Source organism: Paralichthys olivaceus, chromosome 7 (assembly GCF_024713975.1).
Source record: "Paralichthys olivaceus isolate ysfri-2021 chromosome 7, ASM2471397v2, whole genome shotgun sequence".
Classification (NCBI taxonomy): Eukaryota; Metazoa; Chordata; class Actinopteri; order Pleuronectiformes; family Paralichthyidae; genus Paralichthys; species Paralichthys olivaceus.
The window spans coordinates 16,193,585-16,207,767 of NC_091099.1; the positions used below are offsets into that span (position 1 = coordinate 16,193,585).

The window sequence follows — 14,183 nt, forward strand, 5'->3', positions numbered from 1 at the left end:
TTGGAATCTCCACTTAGCACTAGTTCCTGTTGGAAAACAAAGGGGAGTGGAGCCGGGCACTTTACGACAGAGGGACAGCCTGGCCAGCCATTTGAGTAATGAGCGCTCACTCACACCCTGTCGCAAGGCCATATGTTAGCGAGCATGCAGCCAGTCCCCCTGTGTAGAGGAGAACTGGTTTATCACTTACTGACTTACTTACTGTTGACTCCGTGCAACACACACACTTGTCTCTCTATATTAGTGAGGACACTCATTGACATAATGCATTCCCTAACCCTAAAACCAAGTCTTAACCCTCAAACAACCCTTTGAAATTGTGAGGACCAGCCAAAATGTCCTCACAATGATGGTTTTGAAACGGAACTGGCCCTCCTAACTATAGAAAAACAACCTTCATACACTCAGCAAACAGCAATAACAACTGTAACCAGTGTGACGGACTTTGTTTTACAGGCCACAGTTGCCATGATTGTGCAAAAACTACTCAATCGATTTCCATGAAATTTTGCGGACGGGTGGAGCATGAACCAAGGATGAACTTATATACATTTTGGAGGATCTGGATCAGGGAGCGGTTCCAGGATTTGGTTTTTCACTTTCTTTAACATGGTGAGATAGGGCATTAGCCTTGGTAGTTCCTTTTAGTTTCAAACAAAAGATAAAAACGAAGAGGCATTTTAAACTTTGGCTTTTAGTGCGGGCCTCAGATGGTGCATGAACTGCATTTAAATAGGACTTTTCCTCCACATTCAGCGCTTCTATGCAGCACTTTTTCAATCACACACAATTCATACACTCTTGCTCATAAGGATACTTTAAAGTGCAGACTGGAGGAGCCAGGGATCAAACCACCGACCTTCTGGATAGTAAAGGATTTATCACACAACTTTGAGTTTAATTTAGGTTTATTACACCCTAGGTCCTATTTTCATTTATATTTTAGAAATCTATCTCACTTCAGTATCACACAATCTTACTCAGCAGAGGGAATTTCCTCAATTGTTCTTGTGGATGTAAAGATTTCCCTCTCATGAGTGCAATTTGCCAAGTTCTGTTTCTAAGATAAAAAAAATGAAATTCAGTCTCAACTTCCGAGCCAATATAAACAAGAACTGGGCAAAATCTCAAATATTCAATCTGCTGAAGAAGACTTAAAATGATCAAAAGCTCCAGAACACAGAATAGACAGAACATGTGGTGATACGGAGGCCCTGTTCAGATCTGGCATGAAAAAGAATCTTGGTTGATCTGATCAGAAGTGGACAGTTTTAACTACAGGTGTGTGTGCACTCAAGATGCACTGACGACGCATTGAGATCAGATGTCACAGACCACATTCTGAGGTGGTCTGGACCACATATGGCCACATTCCTTTGGCAGTGTGTACGGAAATGTGTCCTGGGGCAGAGTGAATGAATGTCTGCACAACTGACTTATTCTGTGTAAGAGGAAATATTTACTAACTCATTCAGTTGTTTCTCACATTATATAAAATCAGCTTTATCCACAGCATCTGAAATGTTCAAAAAGCCCACAGATTGAGGAGTAAATCAAACTGTCTTGAGCTCTTCAGTTTGCCTGAACACATCATGTATTAGATCCAGTTGAATTGTTTTCATTTCTTTTTCATTTCTGGCAGATTAGGCACATGAAGTCTATTGTTGCCTCCTGCCAGTTTAAAAACTACAATGCATTTGTTCTGCTGATGTACTTGTTTATTTGCATACTGAGCAGGGTTTTTATTTGAGGTAATACTGACAGCGAACACCCAACATTTTGTATTTTGTCTGTCTGTAAACTGTATTGGATGTTTACACGTGACAGATAACAATGTTGAAATGTTGCCTCTCTTTTTTTCTCCAAATATCTTCATTACATCCTCCAAGGAGGTTATGTTTTCACCCCTGGCCGTTTGTTTGTTTGTTGGTTGGTTTGTTTGTAGGCAAGATTGTACAAAAACTACTGGACACATTACTACAAAACTAGATATTTGGGAAGATACGGAGCAGGGGGCAGATCCTGGAAGCTTCTTTACCTTGCAAAATGGGGCGTTTTTCAACCATTTCCCTTGAGTCCTCTACATATAAATCATGAATGTTGGGAAATTTGGTGCCGATTCCAATACAAATCTAGATCTTGTGAATTGAAATGTGGAGTCATAAGGGAACTGTTGGGCCTTGGTGGAGGTGTGCACTCTACTAAGTGCCATTCTATTGAAAACTAAAACTGGTACGGTTTTCTTACTGCTTGTGCTTCTTACACTATATTTTTTATCTTGTAAATAATATAATGTTCACAGGTCTCAGCAATTCATTAGTTAAGTACAATCATTATTATTACCAAAAAAAAATGTGCAAAACTCACAAAACAAGACCCAAACTGTAATAAACCAGAACTATTCTAGACAAACGTTACAAAATTTAAAATGGCTTGAGATTATAATCTTACATGTCACTCGCATGTGTAGCCCACGTATATTTGTCCTGTCAGCTGATTTTGCGGTTACATGCTATGACTGATTACAGCTGACGTGTCTGACTCCAAATTCCCCTTTAACCTCTCAATCTATACATGTCTGCTACTCAGCCGTGTCTGGAATACTAATGTTATGAATGCCAATGAAAATCAGAGGCTAACAAAGCCCAGTGCTGGGCCTGCTGTGATGGTAAAGGAACAAAAGCACTTGTCTGCCCCTTCGCAAGACCAGCTCCATGCACCATGCAGCTCCGCGCCTCCCGCGTTGACAGTGACAATGGCTTTGCACCTGTGCTGTCAGCATCTTACTGAAAAGAGACTGTCAACAAGCTCTTTCTGCGATTTCTCTCGCTGATTTAACACGTGTCCGCCAGCGCTGAATCACAGCCGGGTGAGGTGGAAATCACTCATGGCTGCTCCCCCACATTACAGATGAGCAGGGAAAACTCAGGTTAAAATATGTTTCACAGAGGAATATGTGCTGCAGATAAAATTTCTTTTTTTTTATCCGAGGCCACGTGTGCTTCAGTCGTGGATGAAATAACATACCATGTGTATCTGCTTGTGTCTCCCCTTTGTTCAGACGGAGCCGATGACTTCTCTCTGTTTTCTCTCCTCTCCTGTTTTCATGGGCTGTTGGACAGAAGCACAAGGGAAGAAGAAGCAGAGGTCAGGACCAAGCTAATGAGATTAAGAAAAACAGTGAGGCACCGGCAAGGAGAGAGAGAGGTGGCAGATTTGTGATGGCATGAGTAATTCATTTAAGCAGGATAAGAGTGGGAGCGAGAAAAAACACAGAAAATAAAATTGTAGGACATTTAAAATGACAGAGTTGCCATTTATTATGCATGAAGCGCTCGCTCCCAGCAGTGAGCTAATATAAGACTGCAACAGTGTTTTATCTGTGTGAATATTTCACTTCTCAGCTGGAAGGCAAAATGCACAAGGACTGAATAAAGAAAAAAATGCATCGCCTTCACTCGCCCTTGTTCTGCAGGTATGATGTTAAACCTAAAGACAGTTTAAAGAATGTGTGTCCCTTAACACACAGATAATTATCATTAGAAGCTGCAACACACCGGCCTCCTCATACAGTTTCTGACGTGACCTTGATGAGCATCTGAACTCATGCATTATTCACATGAAGTAGACTCCCTTGCTTTCTTACCATACTTACTGGCCTGTATTATACATCTCCAACCGAGGGTGTCTAATAAGCATAAAAGCCTTAAAACTTTTTTTTCTGAACTGTTTGTCCACTAGTGGCTTTACAGCTGAAAATAGCCACGTCGCAATAGCGGGCAATTAAACCGCTGGTATTTCAGCCTCTACGTGCAAAAATAGTCAGCAGATCAGCTTTGACTGACAATACTTTGGAGCCGGTTTCAAAGCTCTGGCACCGTCAGCCACGGCATCAAAATGTGGCGAGGGCTGTCTACGGAGGCATGAACAATATGCAGCTCCTGCCACGAAACATGGCAAAATACAGGCAGGTTTTTCTCTGCCGGGGATGGAGAATGTCTCTGGAGTATTCTGGCTGATGGAGCCGCCCGCGTCATCCCGCCGACACACCATATTGCCAGCAGACATCAGATTCACTGGGATCAAGAGCCTGACTGACAGTGGTAGCTGCACACCCTCCCTCCCCCACACAGAATACACAGCGCTGATTATATCTAGAGGAAAGGCAATCAAAGTCCGAGTGAGGAAACTGGAAAAAAAAAATCTGAGAAGTGGAGAGATGCACTGGAATGATACACTCCCTTATCACAAAGCCTTGAATTCAGACACTGCAGAGAACATGTGCAGGGAATCAATAGCATCTCCACAGTGGCTGCACATGCATGGCGAGCGAAACGATGTGCAGTTCAGTGAAGAAGTCATTTACTATACCCATTCTCCATATGGCCTATAGCAAACATATCCCAGAGAAATACAAGACTGCAGCTGCTTTTAATTTGGTGTCAGAGATAGAACAACAGCAGCATTATCATCATATCTGTGATCTCGTACTGAGCAGCAAAGTGGTCACATTTTATCCTGAAGCCTGTTGCAGATGTGACTCTCCTGAATCGCTGTTTAGAGAGCTTTTAACCAGCGAAGAGCAACAGTGCTGAGGGTCTGCATTATTTTTTGGTTTCCATGGAGCTCTTTTCACGGGAAAAGCAGAGCGCCAATAGGATTGCACAGCCTCATTGAATCAGTTATGGGGGTGAGGAGAGACATCAGCACCGACGGCTGAGAAGGCACAACAATAGGAGAAACCCTCGAGGGGGGACTAGAAAGGCCAGGCCACTGAGGGTCCAACAAAGCGGGGGAGCGACTGAACACTAGAGAAAAGGTTTCATCCATATCCACTCAGCGGCTTCGGCTTTTAAATAAATCTCTCTCGCCAACATGTCATTGACATTTAAGCTCACAAGCATTGTAGGCAATTTAAACATCAATGCAGTCTCTCAATGATTAGCCTCTGCTGATATTTCAGGATCTGACAATATTATTGCATCACTAACATCCATCCACTAGGCAAGAGAGTAGCTCATTACAAATGATGCCCTTCTACTAACAGGATGTTCAGTTCAATTCACAACAGAGATAGCAAAGGAAACTGCAGCAGCCATAAAGCAATGAGAGGTATTAAAGGCGCCAGTACACTCCAACAGAGGTTCCTGTTGAATAAGTGGATTCATCCATTTGTTTAATTTAAAAATGCATCCCTGTTGTTATGTTTACCTTTGCAGTCCACACTACTCTGGAGTTTTCCAACACCTAAAATTGAGAACTTTGGAAACACTACCAGCCCCATTTTAGTTTGGAAACTCCAGGTCCTCTTCAGCTTCTTAATGCAAAACTTTACTTTCAGTCAAGCTGTTTTCAGACGTGAACTCTTGACTTACATTTTCCTGACTTTGCCTTTCACTTATGAAGAATGCAGTAGGAGATTTTCTCTGTCAGACGCGTTCGCAACAACGGGAAAATATCCGCAGCATTCAGGTGAGAGGTGGCGTCTGGGTAGAGCATGCAGGGGCAGGAAATGAGGTATTAATTGTGCTACTGAAGTCACGTTTTCGTTAATAGCACACAACAATTTTTAACGTCTTTTGACAACTTCATCTGCATCTTCTATGTGTATGGCATCTGGAGATATTTGTATTCTTTTTTTCCAGTGGAAACATCATCAACACTCCCACTCACTTGCTACGATTTTTCAGGACATTATCCTGCTATATTCTCACATGAGCCCACTCTGACGTTTTACAAGGAATTTGTCAGGAAAAGCTCAGGAAAATGTACAGAGCAACTGACATTTGCGTTCTCACATACAGCTCCTTTGGAAAATTTCAGGAAGTTCAGTACATGTCTGAAAGCAAGACTGCTTGTGCTACCACCATTTCTAAGATTATTGTATCTTGCCTCCTCTGTCACTGTGAGCGTTTCTCCTCGCCTTCGTCTGTGTCCATTCATGACAGCTTTAACACTTTTTCCTTTTATCGAAAGAGCAGGTTTACTTTTTGAAATGTGTACTATTTGCTATAGGACTTCGTTTGTGTTCCATAAGCCACCTCATCCTGCTGATCAGGCGGGCAACCTTGGCCGTAATGTCAGAGGTCACACAACAGCAGGTGGTCTGAACGGCGACACTTCCTCTGGGGACAGGAAATGAGGGAGGAAGTGACAATTCCTCCATCTACATCTCGCAGCTGGGTGTGACCTCAATTTCTCACAGCGTTGACGGAAGCAAACCTCTGAGTTTTAGAGGCAACTCAATATTTACAGAGCACAACCTATGAGGCCTTTAAAGCTCTGAATCAGACATAAACACACTTAATAAAAGGAAAAATCTACAGCTCTGGATGTCAGCGCTGCTCTTTGATCTCTAGCCAGCAGCTGACAGAGTCCATATACATCAAGTTCTAATATTATAAAAATGAGAACGAGGGCAATTGCCAGCTGCCATATATCTCCAGAGCGTCCGCTTTAATGAGGGCAATGCTGCGGCAGAATTATTGCCAAATCCCATTTGGATTTATTGATCTCCCAGTGTGAGTCAACCATCAGAGATAAAGATAAACTACCACGATGGAGAAACAATCCCTGCTCTGATCAGAGGGCATCGCACAACTAATCACTCAACCCTCCTCTCTCTGGTCACAGCGAAGCCACAGTGTTCTTTGTTCTGCAGGCTACAGTAGGTGCGCTCTGACGAGAGCGTATTCGCTCATTTGAAATACACAATTATTCCAGCTAAAAAATGCAGATTGAACTCATTACGCTGTCCCCTATTTTCTCTGTGTTAAATGTTTCGGGCTAAATGGACCCCTGATAAGAATGCAGCCCCAGGAAATGTGTTGGATGGGTGCTACTGTGATGCTGATGAAAGCTGACACTGTCCACCACCTTGGTAAATCGGAGGTAAACATTAGCCAGGCCTCGTCTCTGTGCAGCAGGTTCCTCAGACAGCAGCCCTGCGTCTCTCACTTCTGCAAACATGTTGACATCAAAGAGCAGAGCAAAGTGTCGGCATACACCGACTCTGTGAAACATCTGCAGTCGGCTTCTATAATTACACAACACCCACATCTCACTGGTGACACCTTTACGTAAAACAGAAACAAAACTACTTGTTGTTATTTTTTTTTAACTCATGCCTGTCTAAACTGACTAACTGCCTTTTACACCCATACTTTCCCTCCACTTCCCAGGACCCCAAGGCTAGCCCCCTGTCTCAGAGGAGCCAGGGGCCCGGGGGGCATCACAATGCAGCTTTGAAGTCGAGCGATTAAAGAGGAAAGACCTGTCGAATTGGGATGATGGGGCTAAGGTTGGGAGAGGGGGAGGATCAGTGCGAGGGACAGGAAAGGCTGTGAATACTGAGAGCTCAAGGGCCCCACGGGACACAATTAAGAGCAAGGCTTTTTTAGCGAGGGTTACAAAAACACAGTGAGGATACCAGCAGAGCAGCCTTCCAAGCCAAGGTAAGAGTTCATTACTACACACACAGAGGGGGCTGGGGCTGTTAAACTCTCCCAAGTTTGTTCGCCGATTCCCCCACCTTCAGGACCAACAAGCTGATCAGCCGCAGCATGATAACCATTTCCATCCCAGTTAAATCCTAAAGCCCAGTAAAGCTTGAGAATTGTGCAGTGTACAGCTCACAGAGCCTCCAACTCAGAGAGGAATTGAGATGAAGATCCAGGCAGTGAGCACAACAAGTACGTTGGTATAGAGTCCTATGGCCTCTGGATGAAGGAGAGCATTTACACGCAATAAGAGAAACATTACAAGTGCACAACACATAACAAATCAATTAATGACAAATTGTTAGCCAATCTGCACACACGTAAAAACTGATCTCTAGTCCACTTTGTCTTAACAAAAGGAAACTCCTAATTCATTTTCAGGCAAGAACACTGGAAAATCCCAATTGTCTGGACATTTTCTGGAGATTGTCTTTCATCTGAAGAACGCAGCAGCAGATTGTTCACAATAAAATTTGGGTTTGCATCTGGGCAGAGTGTGCAGGCCGCAGGACATGACGTATACATTTAACTCTGGAATTCACACACTGACACTGGAGTTGGCCCCGTGTATTTGACAATAAAAATCTTTGAATCTTGAATCTTGTTGACAAAAGTTCTAGGATATTGATGTTTTTACATGCCTGACCCCTTTTTCATCCTGAGATATTCTCTCTTTTTTCCAATTTTGTTTCCATAAGAAACACAACATTGTCTCGCAGTATTCTCACATGGGCTCACTCACAATTCCTGGACAATGTTACCAGGGGGGCTGACAGAAAAAAAAAAAATCTATAAAACAAAAATTGTGTTCTCACATGCAGCCCCTCCCAAAACCTTTCAAGAAAATGTCCAGAGTTCAGTGCACGTCTGAGAGCAGCTCTAGTTTGTTTACCAAAGTAGGGCAGTTATAGCATGTTACTGCACCTTGAATACTTGGGATCAGTGGCATGCTGCACTAAAACATATGGTATCCTGTATAATATTTTCCACAGGACATTGAATATAGAAATATGTGGCCACTGTTGTCCTATAAGTCAAACCAGCCACTTTAACATGTGTTTGGAACACATCTGTTAACCATTTTTAGGCCTCATTTTACGAAAATACCACAGAGCAGCGGCTTGTTTTGTATATTTGTGGAAATCAGATTCTGTAGCAAAGAACACTTTAGCTCTGATCATTAGCACAAAGTCTTTATCTGGAACATTTGGGAGGATGTGTTCTGTGCCCTCACCTTGACCCTGCTGCCTGATTCAGATTCATGAAGCCGTATAATTTGCTAAAAACAATGTGGTAAACGTCTTAATGCAGAAGATGCTCAAGAAGTGAAAACAGTCTTTGCACAGTGGGGCTCAACGTAAATTATTCTCAAAATTAAAATTAGGCCTTTGAGATTGTTTTTTGAGTTTTGCTTTTGTTAATTTCAACCTCGCTCCAATGCTACATAACAACTGTCTGTACAAAACAGAAAACAAACAAAAAAAGTGCAACGTGGATTATTATATATTAAAATAATATGTATAATTATATTATAATTTCTAATAAAGAAAATATAGTCAAAGCAACTCTGGGAGTTCTGCCAGGTAGTTACAACATTGGTTCAGCCCAAACTCTGAGGCCCAGTGGGTCTGGTTCCAATTGCTGATGGTTATCACTGCATACCTTTCTAACCACAGCCGTAAACACTCAAGACTACATTCACACACTGACACCGGTCTGAAACTCAACATGATAATGGCAAATATCTGTGACTGACTTATTCCAGTAGAAAAATATATATATATATTTTATTTTTAACATTTTTTTTGAGACAAAGAATTGTTGTTTTCTACTATGTTCAAACACAGCACTGAAAAGGCTGAACAACATATAAACTTATTTAGTTTATGAGCACAAACATGTGGCTCATACCACACAAAGGTAAACAAATATGAAGAAAGATGGCTGGAGTGCTGCTCAGTTTATATCTGGTGCTATTTTATCAACAATAGCAATGTCCACTGGTTTCATAATATATCTCTTAAAATCTCTGACCCTTCTGCTTGATTTTTCTGCAGCAATTGTAAACTTTATGGTTCGTATATACCACTGCTGTCGACACAAAAAGCCTACGCTACATGTAGTATATGCATAATTTACTCGTGTTTAGGGCTTCCTATAAGTGACTGGCTCAATGTACCTTATATTCTTGATGATTTCGACACTATGAAGGGAGTTAGAAGATCGGAGATAAATATTAAATAATATTTTTTGAACTGTCACACTTAGAGCTGAATAACACAAGAATCAATGTCACATCAAATCAAAAATCTATTTAAATTTACATTTGACTGTTCAGAGACCTTGAAATTAATGAGATAATAATGTTTTGATCTTATACAGACGATTATGCACAGGCTAAAATAAATTACTTATAAGGTCAGTCTAATTTCCCCCTAATGAAAACAAATGCAACATTATGCAACGTAAATAAAAGGTGATTAGCGCTGTGTTTGTTTCCACCTACACACTCAGGTAATGATGTGTGCAGCTATAACTACAATAACATGGATGATAGTAGTACTTACCTCAACAGTCTACAGAATGAGCACATGTTTAACAGATCCAGTTTATCGCAAACTGGATCAAATCAAATTAAGGTTTTCTTAATCCAGTAAACCCCTACTGGGAGCACAGAACAAGTTTTATATTGTTACATGTGTTCATTTCAGAACTATTAACGTTAAGTAATGACTTTGTCCTTAATGTGAGTTTACATTCCCGTGAACTCAGAAGCAACTGAGGCAACAAACTATTTGAGCGTGAAAACCTTGTTTGACTTGAGCTTAGTGGTAATCATGCTCCATTGAGATGGAAAGCAGAACTCTGTTACAGAGAATGAAAGCCAAGACACAAATATTGCACAAGCTGCATAGAAAATCAGAAGGCAACAGCTTGTATAACAGCGTTCTCCCATGTAGGGCCACGTTAGCCTCTTTCTTTGTGGATTTGGTAGGGGGCTGTATACGGGAGCAGCAGGGCAGGTGTCCCACTGGGTTACGAGAGCCAGAAGCTTTGCATCTGGATCATTTCCTCCACCCACAGGCCCTCTAGGACGGGGACCTCCTCGTAAAGCTCCACATGTGCCAAAGAACCCCATATCCCTCTAAATGCTTCATCTGCGTCCGCCTGTATGTGGTGGCTGTGGTGATAGCAGGTAACAAGCTGTGACAACCGCACAACATCACAAGGAGGGAGGAAGCAGTGAAAATGACTCATGCTTTTTGTCTCTCGCATCAAGCAGCTCGCGCTAATGGCCACAGAGCCTGAAAATGTGTTTCTGCATTAGGTGCAAAAACATGGTTTTTATCACTGGTGTTCCTCGGCAGAGCAGGGCGTGACAGATGGCAGGAGGATTACTGCAGCGGCGGAAGATGAAACCAGGATACAGACAAATTCTCAGCTGTTTGAGTTCTGCCCACACCAAAAAAACAACAGGAAACACACCTTTCCACACTGGATCACTCTAAACTTGTTACTGCCTGGACTAAGAGTTGAAAGATATTTCTTTCTGCTTCTGAGTGAGTCTCAAGAGAAAGCCAAGAGGGACTGAAATGTGGAAAAAGGGGGTTGGACATTTTCCACAGTGCAATCTCGTGAAAATGTAGGAGTGCGCTTTAAGGAACATTCCTGCGAATGGCTGAGGGAGCTGCAAGCCGGGAGACGTCAGGAGAAATCATGCTTGGCTCAACACAAAAAGCACTCAGAGAAATGAGATTTAATCTGCTGAGCTTAGAGTGAATAGCCAGATGTAAACAGTCAGTACCAGCTGTGAGAAAGTTAACTTCCACAGCCTCTGCTGCTCGGAAGTAGAATGCATAAAACATCGACACGTCGCCGGTGACAGTAACTCTGATATTTAAAGGCTAAAATAAAACTTTCACAAGGCGGGCAGTTGTGGGAATCGGGGGGATAAGGTTATCCGGCCTCACTGAAACACTCTCTCTCTGAGAACACTCTGCCTTCAGGCCCAAGCTGTGGGAAAGGGAATTTATGCAATTACATCACTTTGATTTATGGGAGACAGAGGAAAGATGGGGAGAGGATGGAAACTGAACTGCTTGGAGGCTGTCCAAGATTAAGTCCCCAAAGAAACACAAGTCAATAGGTTTACACCACAAAACATGATGGATCCGAGACAATTGTGTGGGGGTGGCTGTGGTCAGGCAGCACGGTGAGGTCAGACCTATCTAAAATTATTGGTTTTGATTTAAGTCTCAAAAACCAAAAAGTATGAGGACGGTCGCAATTGTAATGCAGACGGGTCTCGGTGAACCTGCTCATGGGGCACATGCAGATAACAAGTTCAGAATAGCAATGACGGTAGAGCTTACTTTGAATTTTGCTCAACTCCAGGGAAGTGATGATAAGTGTATTCCTCGAGCAGATGCTCCTGATGCATCTTGAGTATTAATTGGGTACAGTGATGAAATTGTGAGTAATGCGCCCAAGCGTGTACTGCAGATTTGGTGGGGATAGCATACCTCCATCGGCCAACCGCAGCCTAACAGTTACAAATAAACAGCCCATTTAGTGCTCTCCACTTCTGTAACAGGACCAGTGTAGTGACCACCGCTGCAGGATGCTAAGAGTGAAACACATTACTGCTCTATTTGAGTTTAAAGTACAAATAAAAAAAACTATAATACATGTTCCACTTGAGCTGCTTTCAGACATGCACTGAACCCTGAATAATCTCCTGAAACTATCCAGAGGGGCTGTAGGTGAGAACGTAAAGGTCTGAGTCAGTTGCTGTGGACATTATAAGGAACTTTTCCTGTCAGCTTCCAAGTGAAAACTCCAGAGAATGTCCAAGTGAGCTGATGTGAGAATATACTAGCATATTATCTGGAGGATTCAAGCGAGTGGGTGGGCACTTTGATGATGTTTGTAAAGCCCCTTTTCCACTGGTCACAAACCCACTAACACCCACTAACATCTGGCTTTTGTCTGCTATGGGAATGGATACGGTCAAAATTCACTCTGGTCAAATGATTCTGTAGAAGATGATCAACAGTCATGGAAATGATACATCCGGTTGATCGTGCTAATTTGGCAAGACAGCGAGGTATGAGCTTCTCAGTTTTTTGCATGTTCGCTATGTTGAACATGAAGAACTGGGGTAGATAGACTCCTTTACTGGCAATAGTAAAGGAGTCTATCATTCTGGTGGTTACATAAATCTGCATATACTTGTTAGTAAAAGATGTTTAGCACATCACAGACACAAAATTGAAAAAAAACTAAATGAATACAGATATCTCAGGATGAAAAAGAGGAATCAGACACGTAGACCCCAAAGAAAATGTCAACTTGAAAAAGAAAATGAGATTCAAGAGCTTTTGGTGATAAGGTCTGACTCCAGTGACTCCATTGTTCTGTAAACAAAAACCTGTGATCTCCGTCGTGGAATTCATACATCATATCCTGCCTGCTCTGCCCAGGCACCATCGCTCAACCAAATGACCTGAAGATTTTCCTGTTTTTGTGACTTGGAGAATCTCCTGTTGCTTTCTGAATAAAAAAGTCTGGAGAACATCCAAACAATTGGGTCTGTACGTTTTCTGGAATTCATGTCTGGAAACTGCTTTTGAGACGGATGTACAGCAGTCCTGTGAGCTGCAGCACCACCACTGTGTGTGACCAAGTGCTGATCATTTGTCGAGGTAGCCAAAGAAGCTCTTTTTAACAGACTCTGTTAACAGACTAATGTTGTAGGTTGTTAAAGGAAGACAATGCAAAACCCAGAATTTATTCAGGAGTTTAAAGAGATTTGAGCTTTACAAAAAAATGCAGACCAAATCACAAATAATGTACAAGCCTCCACAACAAAGGAAGAATGTAGCTCATTCATTTTCATGGAGCGAGACTTGTGTTGATACCAGCCATCAAATGGTGAAGATGTGAACAAAGCAGGAGGAGATTACAGCAGATATTCAATATAATGAGCCGCAGAGTTACAGTAGGAGGCATTAAATGGTTTTTGTTTCTTAACTTCAAAAACTCCAGCTGTCTGCAAATTCTCAAGCTTCTTGGAAACACAACAGTGCGTTGGTTCGGGCCAAAAGTAACAAGAATAAATATACACACACACAGCGGCAGCCAAATATTAAAAGGGGGGGGGTTCGAAAGTTCACAGTACAGACTGGAATATCAGGGGTGGGTGAGCGGGTGAGGTGGGGGTGGGTTTACTCTAGATGTGGCAGATCTACGGAAAGCTTACCCAGAGATGTTTTGAGTTTGAAAAGGTTGGACATCTGTTCCCTATTACATAAAGGAAAAAAAACACAGCTTGTCCAATTCCAAACTGCCTGCAGAGATAAGCAGAAGTGGTTTTGGTAATTGCTCACATCATTGGCTTTCTCCTCCTCCAATGTTTCTTGTGCATCATTTTTATGCGGTGAGATCAAATGAGATCATGTCCGGTTACTGACTGAGAATACAAATCATCTAAAAGCTTGTTTATCTGTGTAACATCCCGACTCGTCATTTGTCTAGTTAAAGCACCAGTTTGGAGCTACCAGTTGGATGAATGATGGATGGTTTTTTTTACTCTATGGTTGACAGATGAAACCAAAATAACCTCTACAGGTCCAGGGACTTTCAGAGAGATCCACAAAATTACTTTGGCTTCAGCACTGGTTG

General features: G+C 42.2%; 1 protein-coding gene across 1 annotated transcript in view; it reads right to left on the bottom strand.

The window, feature by feature from the left end:
* Positions 1 to 14,183, bottom strand: part of tspan18b (tetraspanin 18b) — a 37,669-nt gene that overhangs the window by 12,123 nt on the left and 11,363 nt on the right. The window contains exon 2 of the mRNA XM_020078169.2: positions 3,028 to 3,111. Coding sequence (XP_019933728.1) covers positions 3,028 to 3,030 — 3 coding nt within the window. The 5' untranslated portion in view covers positions 3,031 to 3,111. The remainder of the gene's footprint in view (positions 1 to 3,027; positions 3,112 to 14,183) is intronic.